Source organism: Peromyscus leucopus, chromosome 22, assembly GCF_004664715.2.
Source record: "Peromyscus leucopus breed LL Stock chromosome 22, UCI_PerLeu_2.1, whole genome shotgun sequence".
Lineage (NCBI taxonomy): Eukaryota > Metazoa > Chordata > Mammalia > Rodentia > Cricetidae > Peromyscus > Peromyscus leucopus.
In genome coordinates this window covers 18007825-18026442 of record NC_051081.1, presented here as the reverse complement: position 1 = coordinate 18026442, position 18618 = coordinate 18007825, and the positions used below count along the sequence as shown (strand labels likewise).

At 50.4% G+C, this 18618-nt stretch overlaps 1 protein-coding gene across 2 annotated transcripts in view; it reads left to right on the top strand.

Moving 5' to 3' along the window:
• The window catches only part of Ttc7a (tetratricopeptide repeat domain 7A), a 112937-nt gene that overhangs the window by 9212 nt on the left and 85107 nt on the right, over positions 1 to 18618 (top strand). Inside the window, exon 3 of one of the 2 annotated variants that reach the window (XM_028892854.2) lies at positions 2528 to 2696. In XM_028892854.2, coding sequence (XP_028748687.1) covers positions 2528 to 2696 — 169 coding nt within the window. Of the gene's footprint in view, positions 1 to 2527; positions 2697 to 3924; positions 4199 to 18618 lie in introns of those variants that run through there. The other variant, XM_037197970.1, reaches the window with a different exon arrangement.

The window sequence follows — 18618 nt, the reverse complement described above, 5'->3', positions numbered from 1 at the left end:
TGCTCTGATGGGGAACAGATGGGGAGGGTAGCCCCGGGGTGCCTTCTCTGTTATCTTGACTGTCCACTACGATCTGGGTGGTCCTGGAAGCCCTGGCTAGCCCACTTTTGTGGAGATGAGTGAAAATTAACTACTGTGCTAACTCCTGCCACCCAGTGGGCTCGGGAATTGCAGCATTTCATGAAGGCTTCCCGGGGACCTTTTACAATGGAATGCTGTTAGCCCCACTTCTGTGACCTGGCAGGGCGGTCACTTAGCCAATACGGCTCCACCTGCTGTGACCTCTCAGGCTCTGATGCTCCCCGATACTTTTTGGTGCTGTCTCCCCCAAAAAACTAGAATAGAAATAAGATGACCAAGAGACTTGGACTGATGAAGGATGGCTTCTACAGGCTGCACTTGGAGAGTGAAATGCTTTCTCGTCTGTTCCTTTTTGTGGGGCGTCTTTTCGAGAGTACAGGGACATGAGGCAGAGAAGGAGAGGTGACTAAGATCTACTTACTTAGCAGGAGAATCTTTACCCTAACCTGAGGAAGTCTTACAGGAATCCTTCTACTTGGCCAGGTTGTGCGATTCGGGTCGACAGACCAAGAGCACTTCAAATTCAGAGTCAGGGCAATTGATGTTTTAATGTGTCAAGTGAAGACATTAGGGGGAAAAACACATTATAGCAGGAGAACTCTATGGTTACCCTTGCTTCATCAGAGACAACAAAGATCAGGATGGATACACTTCATGGCACCCAGAGCAGCTTTTAAAACAGTGAACATTTCATTTTAGGAAACCTTCACTGTATTGCTGTCCCCCCACAACTTAGTGGGTGCCGGCGCTGTAAGCTGTCGTTAGTCCGCAGGGGTCTACCCGCAGCCACGCGTGCTCATCCGGCCCTGAATGTGTCCTCCTGAGTCTTGAGGCCCTTTCTCCCATGTGCACCATCCCAATCGCTGCTCATGGCCTGTGTTTATCTTGCTCTTCTCTCGGGGGCCGTTCAAAGCTGTGTTCTAGACTTTGCCCTGTTAATGTCCTTAGCTTCCTGGGATGGGAAGCAAGGGGTGGGTGTTGCTATCTTTCCCTCAAGGAAGATGGGGCTGAGCAGGGAGGATGTGAGACCTCTCCAGGGAATGGCAAAGATACCCCACAGCGCAAAAGCACTGTGGGGTGGATCCCTCTGGGGATGTGCCACCTGTGACCATGACTGAGGACGTGGGTGGCCTCTTTAGGGAAACAAATGGTTTAAAAAAAAAATCAGCCTTTGAGCATTCACAGTAGTCAGAAAGAACAGGAACGATGTGTAGGGGCACCTCAGAGGTATTTGTGAGGCATTGTGGGAACTTAACAGAAGAGAGCTTCCTGGGAGCTGGGGAGGCTTCCAGGAGGAGGTGGGGCTGAGGGAACAGATGACAGTCTGGACAGACATGGGAAAGGTTTTGAGTGAGTGAAGGCAATGAACGAATGGGAACTCTCCAAAATCAGAGAGATCAGCGGGAGTGGAGAATGTGGCTTCCGTGGGGCTTGGCTTTGCCTCACCCCATGTCTCTTGCTTGGCCTCTCTGAGGGAGGAGGATGAGAGTGTGGAGGCTCACCCTGGGATCAAGATGCCTTGACCGACCTCCCCACTTGCAGACCGGGAAATCACCCTCCTGCCAGCCGGAGAGGTTAGGGCGTGGGACCAGAACTCCATCTCCAGAGTGCCCTTGTGCCAAGGGCCATGGCCAGAGCCTGGGCTAAAAGGCCGCTTGTGCACAGGGCTGTAGTACTTTCTCTTAAGCTCTCTTCAGAGTAGACTAGACTCACATCTGAGGCTAGCGTTCAGAGATCAAGACTACTGCCCAGCCAGACCAGCTCAGCCTCTCTCAGTCAGCAGGACTGGCTGAATTGACAGTGAACACCTTCCCTGCTGGGGTGGCTTGGCCAGGGCCAAGCAGAACAGCTGAGTCCCTAAGGAGGCCCGGAGAGCCCTCTGAGAGGGTGGAAATTTGCATATAAACAGCTCTATAGAGAGCAAGGTTTGGACTGGGTATTTGGGGCCTCCCAGGCTCTGCACTTAACCCTACTTATGATAAGATGTGAATGGTGACCCAGCAGGCCTTCACCTCTTGTCCTCTGTCCCATGCAGTTAATGCAGCTGGTCCCCCTTCTAAAAGTTCTTCTGCAGGCTTAGACGTGCCAACTTCAGGGTCCTCGTGGGCTCTTTCTAAAGCCTTTCACCTAATTCTCTAATTTCACCCAACACACACACACACACACACACACACACACACACACACACACACACACACACACACACACACACACACACGAAGCAGTTGGGGACATGGCATGGCATGAAGAGCCACAATGTAGGCAGTGGAACTCAGGTGTGGAGGCAGTGGGACACAGGCATCATGGAAGACTTCCTGGAGGAGGAAGGAGAGTTCTGAGCAGAGTCTTGGGCAATTCATGGTTTGGGGCTCAGTAGGGGAGGGGTAGGATGGACATGGTAGAAACTTTGGAGCAGGAACCTGCTAACGTGTCTCTGTCCTTTCAGCCACAGTACATGTGTGAGGCCATGCTGATCCTGGGCAAGCTGCATTATGTGGAGGGCTCGTACCGGGACGCCATCAGCATGTACGCACGGGCCGGGATCGATGACATGTCCGTAGAGAACAAGCCCCTGTATCAGATGCGGCTGCTGGCAGAGGCGTTCGTCATCAAAGGTAGGTCGTGCACAGCTGTTTGCCCCCCCCCCCCGCCCCCCCCGCCCAGCTGCTCCACTCCGGTCTCAGGTGTCTAGAGCAGGCAGCAGCACAGGGCAGTGGGCATTGATGAGGGTGGGTCTGCAAGGTAGTGTCCAGATGGTAACCCCAGGCCACGGCTACCCCACCGCCAGTCAGGGAACGGCAGCCAGCCGGGTGCTCCACTGAGGACTCAGGTTCTCACCTGGGCCTTGTTGACAACTAGTTACCAAACTGGGCGCCCTTGGGCAGACCGCCTCTTCACCTTTCCTGGCTTCTGTTGACTTATTTGTAAAAGGAGGTTGCGAGACCAGCCCTCCCCGCGTTCCCGTGGCCAGATGAGTTGTATAACCAGGTCAAGAAAAACCTTAAAAGGCATGCCAGTGCTTGTCAGGGCAGCCCTATCTAGTGATCGGCACTGTGAGGATCTGTCACTCTCCAGGTGTGGGGCCCCTGCTGTGAGCAGAGAGGGGAAGAACAGAGGGGGGCTGCAGAGATCCAGAGATAAAGACTTCCTGTCCTGGAGGAGCTCTCCACCCTCCCAGGGCAAAGAACACTCTAGAAAAACACAGGGACACAGGATCAGTGAGAGGGATTTCACAAAGGGGACTGGTTCCCGATTGTGTTGATATCACACACACACACACACACACACACACACACCACACACACACACACTCACTCACGTGGCACACTTTCTGCCCTGGGTCTTAGGGGCGGTGAAATCCTCTCCTCCCAGACTATTACTGAAATTCTGGGATGTTTGAACATCTCTCTATTCCAGTAAAATCAACCCTCAGAGAAAAGTCTAGAAAAGTCACCTGTACTCCTATTGGGATTTGGCTCTGGTAGAGTATGTGGTACCCTCTTCCTACATGAGGAAATTGAGGCCTAGAGAGGAAATGTACCTTGCCCAAAGTTACCCAGATGGAGTGAGGACCAGAACCTTCCGTCTGTGATGCTGGCATGGGAAAACGAGTGGTTGCTCCCTGTCCTGATACATTCCTCTGTGGGCTTTGGGTCCTTATAAGTTTAACTGTAACATCTATAGATGACCTGGACTCTGGCTGGAGGGGCCTGAGGTCCCTGAGTCCTTTCCCTATTGGGTCCCCATCATCCTAGGAAGCATACCGCATTGGTCTCCCTGGGCAGGTGGGCTGGAGAACAAGTACCCACATGGTGAGGGCCAGTCTGGAAGGGTCTTCCTCATCAGCTTGCTCCCCTTGCTCTGTGCCTGTGGCACTGGCCGGTAGCGGGAAGTGAACAGTTTTTGGTGCTCAGGTCTTTGGGGGGGTCTCTTGGGAACCACTTCAGCTGTGGGTGTCCTGAACTGAACATCTGCCCTTGGGGCTCTTCTCAGTCCTTTCTCCTATCAGCCTGGCTCAGTACATATTGCTCTCTGTGTCCTGCTCTCCACTCTCTCCAGCATGCCTCCAGCTTCTTGGGGGAACACAGTCCTGGTGGTCAGAGGTCCTGCCAGGGAGGTAAGGATCCGGCATTGCTCGCGTGGGCCGCTCAGCTGCAGGCTGCTCTGGCTCTCCGTCCCTCAGTGACTGCATGTGCCCACCCCTGCCCCTGGCCTGACCGCTCTCCGCTTATCCCCCCCTGTCCTGTTGCACTGACCTCACCTGCTGCTTGGCATGTTGGGGTTTGCCTGAGTCCCCGTGTGCTCGAGACCATGCAACAAGGTCATCAGTGTATTCATGCTGTGACTTAACCGAACCTGTGGGGGGTCTGGGGGGTCTCTTCACCCAGAGGGCACCACAGGAGACGGGAAGGGCTGGTTGTTGGACTGACTTCATTTGAGAGCACCGGCAGTGACGGCAGGAGCCCCGAGCTCACTGGGTCATATACTAATAGCCATTACATCCTCCCTCCAAGTCAGTGTGACCTCACCTGAATCCGTACACCCCCGAGTCGTGTTCTCATCTTCCCGTGCTACACATGAGGAGCTGAGGTTGGAGCAGGTGGCTTCCGCCAGAGCACCCAGCCCAGGATTGGAACCTGGGCAGCCAGACCTCATAGACAGCCTCTGATGTCGCGCTCAGAATTCTAGGCGGAAAAGAGTTAGAGCAAATCCTTGTGTTTTAAAGAGACAGGATGATGGAAGGGAAGTCATTCCCCCACTACATCAGTTAGCCTCTATTGAGACCGGCATCCTCCATGCCCCGGAAGCCTGTCAGCTTTGGCTCTTTCTGATTCTGGGTGGTCTCTGAAGGAGCCAGCTTGATCCAGTTCCAGCACTTCCGGCTGTCAGACTAATGCTCTCTTTCTCCTTTACCATTTTTGCGTGCTTGTGTTTGTGTGTGTTACGTGCATGCATGTGTGGATACGTGTGTGTGTGTGTGTGTGTGTGTGTGTGTCCGTGTGTCCTCGTGCCTGTGTGTCCATGCATGTATGTGGGGCTCTGGAGTTGATATCAGGACTCATCCTCAATTGCTCTTCTGCCGTATTCATGGAGGCCAGGTCAGTCTCTCAGTTCAACTCAGAGCTTGCCCTGAGGATCCTGTCTCTGCCTCCTGAGATTGGGACGACAGGCAGGCTGTCGTGCTCACGCAGCATTTCTGTGGGTTCTGGAGGTCCAGACTTTGGTCTTTATGTTTGTACAGCAAGTCCTTTAGCCACGGCGGAGTCATCTCCACAGCCCTAGACGACAGCTTTCCGACGCTTTTGTTGGGGGGTCCCATGTGGTGCCACCCAGTGCGCACCTGGCTAAGAGGGAGAGCACAGAGCTTTTGGGTTAGAGGGGAGCCTGAACTCGCCAGCCTGGGAGAGAGACTTGATGGGGCCAACTGTGAGCTGCTACTCTCCTTCTGGGGTTCGGGACAGGGTTCTGATCTCCCCATCCCGTTCTCAAAGCTGTGCAAGCACACCCAGCTCATCATCATCTTCCCCTTCAGAGCAGAGGGACTTGGCGGTGTGGCCCTCAGAGCATCTAGAAGGACCTGGGGTACACCTCCTTATCAGACCGGGGCTCTTGTTCCCAGGGAGGCAGAGATGATGACCCTAAACCTCGCTGGGGACCTTGAAAGAGGGCTGGCCGTAGTAGTCTTGGGTTCCTGTTGTTTAAAGAACAGCATGTCTATAGGATGGGGAATACATGACCATTCAGTTTCTCTAAGGGTAAAAAGAGGTATTGTCCATGTCAGGTTGGTTCAGAAACAACAGAGGACTGGCAGAGTGGCCCTCTTGTTTGGTGGCATTCCCAGTGGGTGAGGGCTTTTGTCAAGTAAGATGTCTTCGTCACTATGCTCTTGCTGCAAAATGTGAAGAGACACCATGACCAGGGCAGTTCTTTTGTTTGTTTGTTTGGTTTTTCAAGACAGGGTTTCTCTGTGTAGCTTTGGCGCCTGTCCTGGATCTCACTCTGTAGACCAGGCTGGCCTCGACCTCACAGAGATCCACTTGACTCTGCCTCTGGGACTAAAGGCGTGCGCCACCACCGCCCGGCGACCTGGGCAATTCTTATAAAAGAAAGCGTTTAATTGGGGGGCTTGATTACAGTTGTCACCATGGTGGGAAGCATGGCAGCAGGCAGGTGTGGTGCTGGAGAAGGAGCTGAGGGAGACCAGCATGGGCATTTGAAACCTCCAAGTCCACCTCCAGTGACACACTTCCCCCAACAAGGTCACGCCTCCTAATGCTAATCCTGTAAGAGTTCCTCCCCCTGGTGACTAGGCTTTCAGATGTGGGAGCCTAAGGGGGCCATTTCCATCCAAACCACCTCACCTGATGACCTGAGTTCAGCCCCTGGGACTCACGGGGTGAAAGGAGAGAACTTACTTCTGAACCTTGTCCTCTGATTCCCATGCTGTGTGCACCTAGATGAATAAATGTATAGAGAAGCCGAAAACAATACAAACATACATTTCCTCCACTAAAGCAGGAAGATACTTTGAAGAAAAGACCTTCCATCTCTGAAATTCTGCCCTCTTTCTTTCTCCCGAGTCATTGTCCTTGCTGGTCGTAGCCTTCTTTTCACTGTATGCATGAACCCCGACGTTGCGTTTGGATAGTTTAAGCACCCCTGCACAGGAGTTTCCTAGGTTATTCAGCCTATCGCCTCTCCTCCGCCAGGCTCACTTGGAACCTTTTGCCATGTGTTTACCCTTCCGTCAGCTCAGTGGGCTCCTTCGTCGGAGTCTGGCCTCTAGTGGTGTTTCTTGAGGTCTCTGGTCCACATCCCACTAACAGTATCACTTGCCAGCAGTCGATTAAGCCGGCCCCTGTTAGAGATGCCAAGGGTGAACAGCTGGGTCCGTTCCCTTGTGGGAACGGTGGGCAGGTGTGACGGGGCTCCAAGGGAAGCAGCATTCTGTGAGGAGTATTACCGGAACTGGTGGCATGAGCTCCCCGGTGCCACTCCGTGTCCTTAGCTTACGTAGGTGGTCTTAACATCGGTGGACTCTGCCAACTCTAGAAAGCAGGAATTAGAAACCCCCAGAGAAGGCGTGGCCATGGATTCTGCGTGGCCATGATGTCTTGGCCACATCCGCCCCGGCCTATTCATGAGAGGCTCTGTCCTGATGCTCAGCTTTCTGGATGTTTAAGGGGACAGTTTATGAAGAATGGGGCTGTTGCTGCTGCCCAGTGGCTTCCCTTCGAGTATGAGTGAGTGGACTACTTCAGATGTCCTTGTGATCTCTACGGGTGGAGAGGCCTTGTCTGCAACTTTGGGACTCTGTCTGGTTTTGTGGCTCCCTAGAACTCTTGGTTGGCCTTTGGCAACTGGCGCAGGATCCATGGATGAGGAACCCAAGCCACCGACTGTTTCTCGAAGTCCTTGGATCTGTTTCAGGCCGTGAGGGGTCCGTCCTCAGCAGCAGGCTTCGGGGCTTCTCTCTGCCCTCAGCCCTGGTTGAATAGAGAAGCTATGGGCAGGGCCAGGGGCACATGCCCTGTTACCAGGCCCCATGGCCTCAAGCTCTCACCTACAGGTTGTAGGGGCTGCTTTTCAACCCGTGGTGCTGAGGCTGTGTATCTGGAATTTCAGTTTTCCCACTGAGAGATGGTAACATCCTCACGGCTCCTCCATTACTTTGGCTCAGCCAAGCCGACCTTTCAGGGATTGTCGCCTCTGACACCATGTTTCCGGGGGCCAGTTTCTACACCACCAGCCTCAGGTTTATAGAGATAGAAATGCTAGAAGAATACTCATAAAACAGAGGAGGAAGCCGGGTGGTGGTGGCGGCGCATGTCTTTAATCCCAGCACTCGGGAGACAGAGGCAGGCGGATCTCTGTGAGTTTGAGGCCAGCCTGGGCTACAGAGAGAGTTACAGGAAAGGCTCCAAAGCTACACAGAGAAACTCTGTCTCAAAAAAAAAAAAAAAAAACAACAAACAAAAACAAAAAAAAAAAAAAACAAAACAAACAAAACAAAACAAAAAAAAAAAGGAGGAGGAACTGAGTGTGGAATGGTATCAGGCATACCTGGATCTGGGGCCTCACAGGGATGATGAAAGTCTCCAAGTTTAAGGGTCTTTGCAGAACAGCACACTGTCAACCTTAGGGGGAAAACGTGCCCGAGGAAGGTTCCCATCCATCTGGTTTGGTGATGCCTGACCTCGAGGCCGTTGTGGTGAGCTACACCTAGAACACTGACTTGGTCCAGGGGTGGGATTCCCTATCTGATCTTATGGCCTGTTTGATGGGATGACTTCTCAGGAGGAGATCAGAGTGCTCCAAAGTAACCAAAAGTGGATAAAAGGCCAGGAGGGCAGGGCTCTGGAGCCCAGGCTGCAGTGACTCCTCTCAGGCCACACCATGAGCAGCAGGAGCAGGATGTGAGCCCAGCTCGCTCGGACTGCAGCTTTGGGCTCATCCCATATGTTCAAGGAGCACCAGTTCAGTCGAGCCACTGTGGGAGAGGGAGGTGACAGGCACTATCTGATGGTAGAGCCTTTCCCAGTGAGCTAGGAAAGTGACCTGAGCCTGGAGCGAACCATTGCTGGCCAAGCGGAAGAATAAAGCCCCAGAAGTGGGGAGGACCATATCTTTTTTTTTTTTTTTTTTTTTTTTTTGGTTTTTCGAGACAGGGTTTCTCTGTGTAGCTTTGCGCCTTTCCTGGAACTCGCTTTGGAGACCAGGCTGGCCTCGAACTCACAGAGATCCGCCTGCCTCTGCCTCCCAAGTGCTGGGATTAAAGGCGTGGAGGACCCTATCTTAACTCAGTGGGTGAGTATAGGAGAGATGAGACGTATGATTTGGGGGTCAGGTGTCCCACTGGAGGGCATTGGGAGCTGAGAGCTGGCAGAGAGGCTCAGGTATCTTGGTTGGTGTCCTAGAGTTTTGGCCCTGGGTTGCACCACCATAAAGTGTCCCATAGCCTGTTCCTTCTTCAAAGCTCTGGGTCCCAGACCTCTGTGGGCCCAGGGTCACAAGCTGCCCTCTTTTCTGTGGGTCTTAGCCCTGAGGTTTTGACCAGCACCAAGATGCTTTAAGGCCTGTTCTCAACATCTTGGGCCTGCAGTAGTTTGGCACCAGAAGGCCACCGTCATTTAGCTCAGAGGGCCCTAGTGTTGCAGACAGCGTCCTTCTCCTCCTGCCTGCCCCTTCCATTTCTCTGGTACATTCAGTGTGCTGATGACACAGAGACCCCTGCCTCTCCAGACGTACATCTTGAGCTTCCTAATTTGGAGTCACTGTGGCTCCATCTGTGGTGGGATTGGGGTGGGGGAGGGGTCCTTCAGCACCAGCGCTGCCCTGTGTTTTCAGCCAAGCTGGCTTCATTTCTCCTGTCCAGCTTGGGGCAGACCAGCTTGTGGGCTCTGAAGGAACGTGACCTTTGTTCACATCTAGTTAACTCGGAGGGAGGGAGGAGGAAAATGAACTATCTCTGAGGGCCCTGGTGCCTGAGCCCTTTACCCGATCCGGGTTTTAGGTGTGGCCATGGTGGTTTCTATTTGCTTTCTGCCAGTACAATCCTAGAATATTCTGTTCTCACCAAGGACTTCTTTACGGCTTATTAAGCTTTTTAAAAATAAAAGCACCCGCCGCTCCCGGGCCAGGATATAGTAAGCATATCTGGTTTTTGTTTTCCTGTATTTTGCCCTGGTATGGCAGGAATTAGGTGTTGGCTTTGGCTTCTGTCCCAAGGTGTAGGCTGTCTGGCTTGTGGGGAAGGGATGTACCCCGTGTGCTGCAGCCTGGGCCCCGGGCTGTTGGCCCCAGAGAGAGAGACTGCTTCCAGCTAGAGAGGAGGCATCTCGGGAGAAGGTTGGGTGTGTTCGCTGTCGGTTCAACCAAGCATGCACCAAACGCCCCCTGGGCTGACAGAACACAGACAGGGTAAAGGTGCCATCTTCTACTGTCTGTGGCATTAAGGCAAGATGGCCCCCACAGGAGGGAGGCCATGGGCTGGGGAGGCAGAAGGCAGGTGTTTTTCCTGCATTGCATCCTGGCAGCCCCCACAGAAGCGACCTAAGGGAGGAGAGGTGTGCTTTGGCTCCTGGCGTGAGAGGGTGCAGCCTGTCACGGAGGGATAGTAGGGCGGAGCAGCTTGGTTCACTGCAGCAGGGCTTGCTTGCTCACACTGTAGCTGGACTAAAATTGGGGCTAGGCTAGAATCCTGAAGGCCCAGCCCTAGTGGTCTGTGTCTGGCAGCTAGACCCCCTTTTGTAAAGGTTCCACAACCTCCGGATGGCACCAACAGCTGTAGCTAAAAGTTTTCTCTGGTCCCAGCCCAGCCCCACGGACCCCACAGCCACTTATAAAATAATCGCTCAGAAGCTTATATTAATTAAAACCGCTCAGCCATTATTAGCTCAGGCCTACCACTGACTAGCTCCTACACTTAGACTCAGCCCATTTCTGTTAATCTATATGTTGCCACATGTTCCGTGGCTTTACCTGTGTGCCATCGCATGCTGTTCCTTGGGCAGCTCACTGATATCTCTCCCTGCCTTCTTCTTGTCTTTCTCTTTGAATTTCCCGTCTGCCTCTAAGCTGCCTTGCCATAGGCCAAAACTTTCTTTATCAACCAATCAGAGCAACAAATATTCACAGCATACAGAAAGACATTCCCTCATCAACCAGCTATTGAAAGTATTCAAACACGTGAGCCCATGGGGGCATTTCACATCCGATCCATAGCCCCTTTCCTCTGTTACGGAAGCCTTCCCTTGGAAGTAGTTAGGGGTGTGGGTGTAGATAGGATTTAGGGAGTGCATTTGAGAAGTCAACATGCATCCTTGGACCTACCCTACCAGCAGGGTACACAGCTGTAATTCAGCCATCAGGCGCTCAAGTGATAGGTGAGAGAAGAGCCGGGGATTTGGAGAGCCTTGGTGGATGCCAAGGGCAAGCCTGAGAGTCTGAATGTTAAAGCCAGAGGGCCGGCATCTGGTCTCATTTCTAGTACTTGGACCCAAGGGGTGTTGGAATGAATCTGTTCTCCCTGAGTTAGGTCTCTCACCTGTGGACCTGGAGAAAAGTGTGCTTACTAGGAGGATATTGTGAGCATCATAGCACAGCCCTTTATGATATTTCATTTGTTTACTTCACAGGGCTTCCCTGTGAGCTAGGCTTTGTTGGTAATCCCATTTTCTTTGTTTGTTTGTTTGGATAAACTAGGATTCCAGTCTCTGTAAACATTTTGAGATATATCCTTCCAGTCTCTTTTCCTTACAGATTTATATGGACAAGTCCATAAGCTATGCATTGACATCTACTGTTAAAAGTTAAGGTTGCAAGGTACAGTGGTGTTTGCCTGCAATCCCAGCTGCCGGAGAGGCTGCGGCAGGAGATTTGCAAATTTGGGCAACCCTGTCTGAAAATTATTTTTAAAATATTTTGAGAGAGGCTGGAGAGATGGCTCAATGGTTGAGAGCACTTGCTGCTCTTGTGGAGAACCTTGAGTCTGTCCAAGTACTCACATGGTGGCTCACGAGCACCCGTAACTCCAGTGCCAGGGGACCTGATGCCCTCTTCTAGTGTCCACAGGCACCAGGCATGCACCTACTATGTGCAGGCAAAGCATTCATATACAAAAAAAATAAAAAGAAATAAATCCTTTAAAGAATGATGTTAAAGCTGGGAAGGCAGCTCTGTTGGTAGACTGCTTCCCTAGTGTATACAAAGGTTTGTGTTTGTTCCCCAGAGTGTGTTTCTTGTAAGGCAAGCTAGTGTTCAATTCCCCTTCCTAAACGGAGTTGAATCCCATGCAGTTTCTTGTCCTACGAGCAACAGTTCTACTTTATTGGTCTTAAGCATGTTGAAAGTTATCTTACAAGGGCTGGAGAGATGGCTTAGTGGTCAAGAGCACTGACTGCTCTTCCAGAGGACCCAGGTTCAATTCCCAGCAGCCACATGGTGGTTTTCAGCCATCTGGAACTCCAGTCCCAGGGGATTCAACACCCTCTTCTGGTGTCCCTGGATACCAGGCACACACATGGTATACAGACATACATGCTGGCAAAATGCCCATACACATAAAAATACAAATAAATTTTTTTAAAAAAAAAAAAAAAGAAAGGAAGAATCCTACAGAACTCAGTATCCTCACTGAACATATCTGCTTGACTTCTTTTATTTCTTTTAAATATTTTTTATATAAAATTTCATATTTGTGAGCTCCTATAGAACCACATAAGTCTAGGCATGGTGGCACATGCTGTAGTCCCACACTTGCAAGATGGAGCCAGGAGGACCAGAAGTTTATGGTCACCCCTGAGCCTGCCTGGGCTACCTGAGACCAAAAGACAATATAAAAATTATATTAAAACATAAGCACACACACACACACACACACACACACACACACACACACACACACACACGGTGGTTTATATATTCAGTGGCTGAGTCATGCTTAGTTCATTCCCCAGTATCAGAGATACATAGGTTCATATATATCATAAAAATTCCAAGAGCTGAGCATGGTGTGCACGCTTGTAATGTGGCATTTGGGTTTTAGAGGTAAGAGGATCAGGGGCTCAAGGCCATCCTCAGCTGCATAGCAAGATCGAGTTTGGGGTACCAAGGCTCTGTCTCAAACAAACAAACAATGAAAACACGAAGCATGCGAAAGAAGCATGCCTTTTCGCATTGGTCACACAGTACTGTGCAATCAGTCTCCAGACCTCTCTTTCTTGTAAAACTGAAACTCTGTGTTCGTTAAACAATACTTCCTCTTTTCTCTCCTACCCCTGGTGACCATCCTTTAATTTTTTATTCTATGAATTTGAATTCACTTAGTTATAATCGCATTGTATTTATCCTGTTTGTTTCTCTCTGTGTAGCTGGAACTCACTCTTGTAGCCCAGGCTGGCCTCAAACTCACAAGTGCTGGGATTAAAGGTGTGCGCCACCACCACCTGGAAGTTGCCCACTTTTGAATGTGATGTGATCTGTGACAACCATTGACCACCTGACCTTTAAGTTAAAGAAGAAATAGGGTTCCTTTTCTTCTATCCCACCACTCAGGGTGCCCATGCTTGGTAAACCCAAGATTAAACATCTTCTGTACATGCTGTGGGTGCTCTTCCACTGGCAGAGTGGGTGAATGGAAAGGGAGTCTCTTAGCAAAGGAGGCCTCCTTTGCTCTGCACTTCTGTATCCAGGGCTTCAAGGATCCAAGGGCGGGCCTTGTTGGAAGGCCTGCTGCAGGGATGTGATGAGTCATCTCAGACTGAAGGAGCTACGACCAGCCTGGTGCTAAGGCCAGGGCTGGACCTGAAAAATATAGAGCTCCCGAGTTCCTTTCCAAGGGGCCTTTCCCTTGGCTTGATGTTGTTTTCACAGAAAGTCCCCAGTGGGCACAGGAAGCAGTGCCAGGGAGCTGTTGGCTTCCTGCCCAGACCACAGGGTTGGTCCACAGCCACCAGGAACCTTTGAGGTGGGCTCCAGAGCTGCGTGTCTCCACTGGGACCTGGTGCTGTGTTACCCTGTGGCCCTTGTGCTGAAGGACTCACCAGGAGGAGAGGAGATCTCGAAGGGCTGGGGTAGGTTTCCAAACGCTGTGGGCAGGAAGTTGGCCTCCTTAGCGGTTAGATCCAAGGATTTCTGGCTCTGGGAACTTTATTGGTCTTAAGCATGTTGAAAGTTATCTTACAGGGGCTGGAGGAAGATGGCTTAGTGGTTAAGAGCACTGACTGCTCTTCCAGAGGACCCAGGTTCAATTCCCAGCAGCCACATGGTGGTTTTCAGCCATCTGGAACTCCAGTCCCAGGGGATTCAACACCCTCTTCTGGTGTCCCTGGATACCAGGCACACACATGGTATACAGACATACATGCTGGCAAAATGCCCATACACATAAAATACAAATAGATTTTAAAAAAAAAAAAGAAAGGAAGGAAGTATCCTACAGAACTCAATATCCTTACTGAACATATCTGCTTGACTTCTTTTATTTCTTTTAAATATTTTTCATGTAAAATTTCATATTTGTGAGCTCATATAGATCGAAGTGTATAATTTGATGATTTGCACTAGTGTGAATACCTACATAGCCAACACCCTAGAAGTAGAACATCCCCTCCACCCTAGAAGGTTTCCTAGCACCCCCTCCCAGCTGTCCCGCACCACCATCCCCCAGGTGACCACTAATATAGTGAATGCCATATAAGTGAAATCATATCATATGCACTTTTTGATGGCTTGCTTCATTTGACTATTATAATTTATAAGAAATTAATCTGTGTATGTATGTGTATGTATGCATGCGTATTTCATGGCTGCACGTGCGTGTGTTCTGTAGATGCAGGTGCATGCCAGAGGACAGTCTTTTTTTTTTTTTTTTTTTTTTTTCGAGACAGGGTTTCTCTGTGTAGCTTTGTGCCTTTTCTGGATCTCGCTCTGTAGACCAGGCTGGACTCGAACTCACAAAGATCCACCTGCCTCTGCCTCCCGAGTGCTGGGATTAAAGGCATGCACCACAACCGCCCGACCAGAGGACAGTCTTAAGTCTTATTCCTTAGAGGCCAGTTTTCCTTTCTCCAAGACAGGAAAGCCTCAGGGATCTGTCACAGTTTGGTAGGGAGTTCTTCAAGATGTGTTTTTTAAATAGAGGGTGGAGCCAATCCCTGCGGGGCACTACACTCGCCTGCCTTTGCTCATCTCTGTTAGCTCATTTCCAGGGACTTTCTAAACAGTAGGCTTTGAGCTGTCACCGGGCTGGAAAGATCCATCAGAAATAGCGTGGTGACAAGCCAGGGTAAAGGGATATGAACAGGAGATGGATACTAAGGCTGGATGGAGAGCGTCAGCGGAGCTCCTGCCTGGAGTGTGCTGGTCTGGGTTCCAAGCCCTGAGCCACCCAAACGAAATCAAAAAAACCAAGTGGGAAATGCAGTTAACATTCTCTGCTGAGTCAGAGGGAGGGAAAATAAACACCCGGGAGAGGGGATGAGTTACTTTCCTCCTGGCTGAGACAGATCCTTGATGGAGAGGGGATGAGTTACTTTCCTCCTGGCTGAGACAGATCCTTGACCAAAGCACCTCAGGGAAGGAAGAGTTTATTCCAGCTTCAGGTTTGAGTAGAAATTCGTGATGGCAAGGGCAGGCAGGCTTTGTTGGTCACGTGACACCCCCAGTCTGTTCTGTAACCACAGAATGGTCCTGCCAACATTTGGGGTGGGTCTCCCTACCTCAATTTACCCAGTCCAGAAAATCCTTTTGACAGACATGCTCAGAGGCATGGATAGTATCATTAACTTGTCCATCAATACTAAACATCACAGAGGGTCTCACGGAGGAGGTAGTTTTGCTTTGAGCTTACTAGAAACAGTGAGCTTAGAATTCTTGGAGAAGCACCATGGCAGCTTTGCTTGGGAGCAGGGTGGGGGTGGGAGGTGCGGAGGATCTCGGGAGGATGCAATGGGGACAGATGTAGCACAGGGAGGAAGGTGGAGGCCCACACCAGTGTCTCAATTCACCTTTGGAGGAGCCAGACCATGGGAGACTTGAGCCAGCAGCCTGACTGAGAAGCGTGCGGAAGGGAGTCCACTGTAGCTCATCTCTGGGCATCCCAGGACTGCTGCCTTGGAGCAGATCCACGCTGTGTCTCTCGGAGTTGGCCGTGTCCTGTCCCCTGGTGTTAGTGTTCTGGGCTGGTCCTCTTCAGCAACTTTGTGCTTGTCCCACATTCTTGCACGATGACAAGCAGCACACCTCGGGAGGGAGGTCGGGGCCAGCTGTGGAAGAGGTCATGGAGCCTGCCTCCTGCCTCCTCTTTCTGTTCCTCCTCCCTGGTCCTGCAGAGTGAAGAGCTTTCTGCTGCTCTCCACAGTGAGTCACTTGGCAGACGCCACGTTGACACTCAGTGACCTGGGTAACTTTGTGTTGAGCAATGGCCTTCATATTCTGTGCCTACCTTGCCCTAGGCTGAGGCTCCTGGCCTTTGGACGTGGTCACACCCCAGCCTGGCAAGAGAGCAAGGTCACTGAATCTGTATGTGTTGATACTGGAGCCAAGAAAAACAATGCCAAGTCCTTCCCTTGTATTTGCAGAGCACTTTGTACTCTGTCGGCCATGATTGGCCTTCTTTTTCCATCCAGACAGCCTGTGCTTGTCTGGTACCTACTGTGTGCCAGGTGGGGGACAGTGAACCCCATTAAGCTGGTGCTAGAGGGGCTGGAGAGATGGCTCAGAGGTTAAGAGCACTGGCTGCTCTTCCAGAGGACCCAGGTTCGATTCCCAGCACCCACATGGCAGCTCACAACTGTCTGTAACTCTAGTTCCAGGGGATCTGACACATTCACACCAATGCACATAAAATAAATTTATATATATATTTTTAAAGATTTATTTATTTATTATGTATACAGTATTCTGCCTGCATGTGTCCCTGCAGGCCAGAAGAGGGCACCAGATCTCATTACAAATGGTTGTGAGCCACCATGTGGTTGCTGGGAATTGAACTCAGGACCTCTGGAAGAGCAGTCGGTGCTCTTAACCACTGAGCCATCTCTCCAGCCCAATAAATTAAATTTAAATAAATTATTATTTTTCTTTTAAAAAAGCTGGTACTAGAAAGAGCCTACCAATCTATTTTGGAGAGCAGTGAAAAATGAGTTAAGTGAGACCTGAGAAGTATAAGCCATAACCGAGAGGAGAGAATAGTTGGTTTGTCTGGAAGAACCTCAGAGAGGAGGTGGCATTCAGTAGATCAGAAGGTGATCAGTAACTCCGTGGACTTGGTGAGGCGGTGAAATCCAGGCGGGGAGAACCACACGGGCAAGCCAGGATGGCATCCCCGGCAGGTGGGAGCAGGCGGTTGGGATGGGTGAAGCAGGTGGGGTAAGAAGACTCAGAAAGATGATCAGGATAGATCGTGGCGGGCCTGGGGTGAAGCAGCCCTAGTTTAGACCTTCTCTGTAGCAGGAAGCACCCCTGGGGACTTTGGGAAGGTCCCTTTGGAAACAGTGTGCAGTTCGGGTTAGAGCGAAGCGAGACCTCAGGTAGAGCTGGCTGCTGAGGCCGCCCACTGGAGAGATGCAGCCTGGAGAAGGGGCGGGAGGACCAGCTGGTTGAGGCTTAGAGGACTGTGTTCTTTTTTTTTTTTTATTTTACAATATCATTCAGTTCTACATATTGGTCACGGTTTCCCCTATTCTCCCCCCTCCCACCCTCTCCCCTTACCCCAGCCCACCCCCATTCCCACCTCCCCCGAGGACTGTGATCAGCTTGGTAGACTCAGTCCAGGCAGGTCCAGTCCCTTCCTCCCAGACTGAGCCAAGTGTCCCTGCATAAGCCCCAGGTTTCAAATAGCCAACTCATGCAATGAGCACAGGACTTGGTCCCACTGCCTAGTTGCCTCCCAAACTGATCAAGCCAATCAACTGTCTCACCTATTCAGAGGGCCTGATCCAGCTGGGGGCCCCTCAACCTTTGGTTCATAGTTCATGTGTTTCCATTCGTTTGGCTATTTTTTCAATAATTGAGTAAAACCGAAATTTATTATAAGTCACAGTCGTCCTAGGGACCTCCATGCTATATATATATATATATAGCCTCCATGGTTCTATGGGTTGTGGTCTGATTGTTCTTTATTTTATATCTAGAATCCACTTATGAATGAGTACATACCATGACTGTCTTTCTGGGTTTGGGTTACCTCACTCATGATGATTTTTTCTAGTTCCATCCATTTGCCTGCAAATTTCATGCTTTCATTGTTTTTCTCTGCTGAGTAGTACTCCATTGTGTATATGTACCACATTTTTTTCATCCATTCTTCCATTGACGGGTATCTAGGTTGTTTCCAGGTTCTGGCTATTACAAATAGTGCTGCTATGAACATAGCTGAGCATGTATCTTTATGGTATGAATCAGCATTTCTTGGGTATATGCCCAAGAGTGGGATGGCTGGGTCTTAAGGTAGTTTGATTCCTAATTTTCTGAGAAACCGCCATACTGATTTCCACAGTGGTTGTACAAGTTTACATTCCCACCAACAGTGGAGGAGTGTTCCCTTTGCTCCATATCCTCTCCAACATTGACTGTCATTGGTGTTTTTGATCGTAGCCATTCTTACAGGTGTAAGGTGGTATCTGAGTCGTTTTGATTTGCATTTCTCTGATGATTAAGGATGTTGAGCATTTCTTTAAATGTCTTTTAGCCATTTGTGATTGTTGTTTTGTGAATTCTCTGTTTAGCTCTTTAGCCCATTTTTTAATTGGACTGTTCAGTATTTTGATGTCTAGTTTCTTGAGTTCTTTATATACTGTGGAGATCAATCCTCTGTCAGATTTGGGGTTGGTGAAGATCTTTTCCCATTCTGCAGGGCTGTCTTTTTGTCTTATTGACTGTGTCTTTTGCCCTGCAAAAGCTTCTCAGTTTCGAGAGGTCCCATTTATTAATTGTTGTGCTCAGGGGTCTGTGCTGTGGGTGTTTTATTTAGGAAATGGTCTCCGGCGCCAATGTGTTCAAGAGTGCTTCCTACTTTCTTTTCTATTAAGTTTA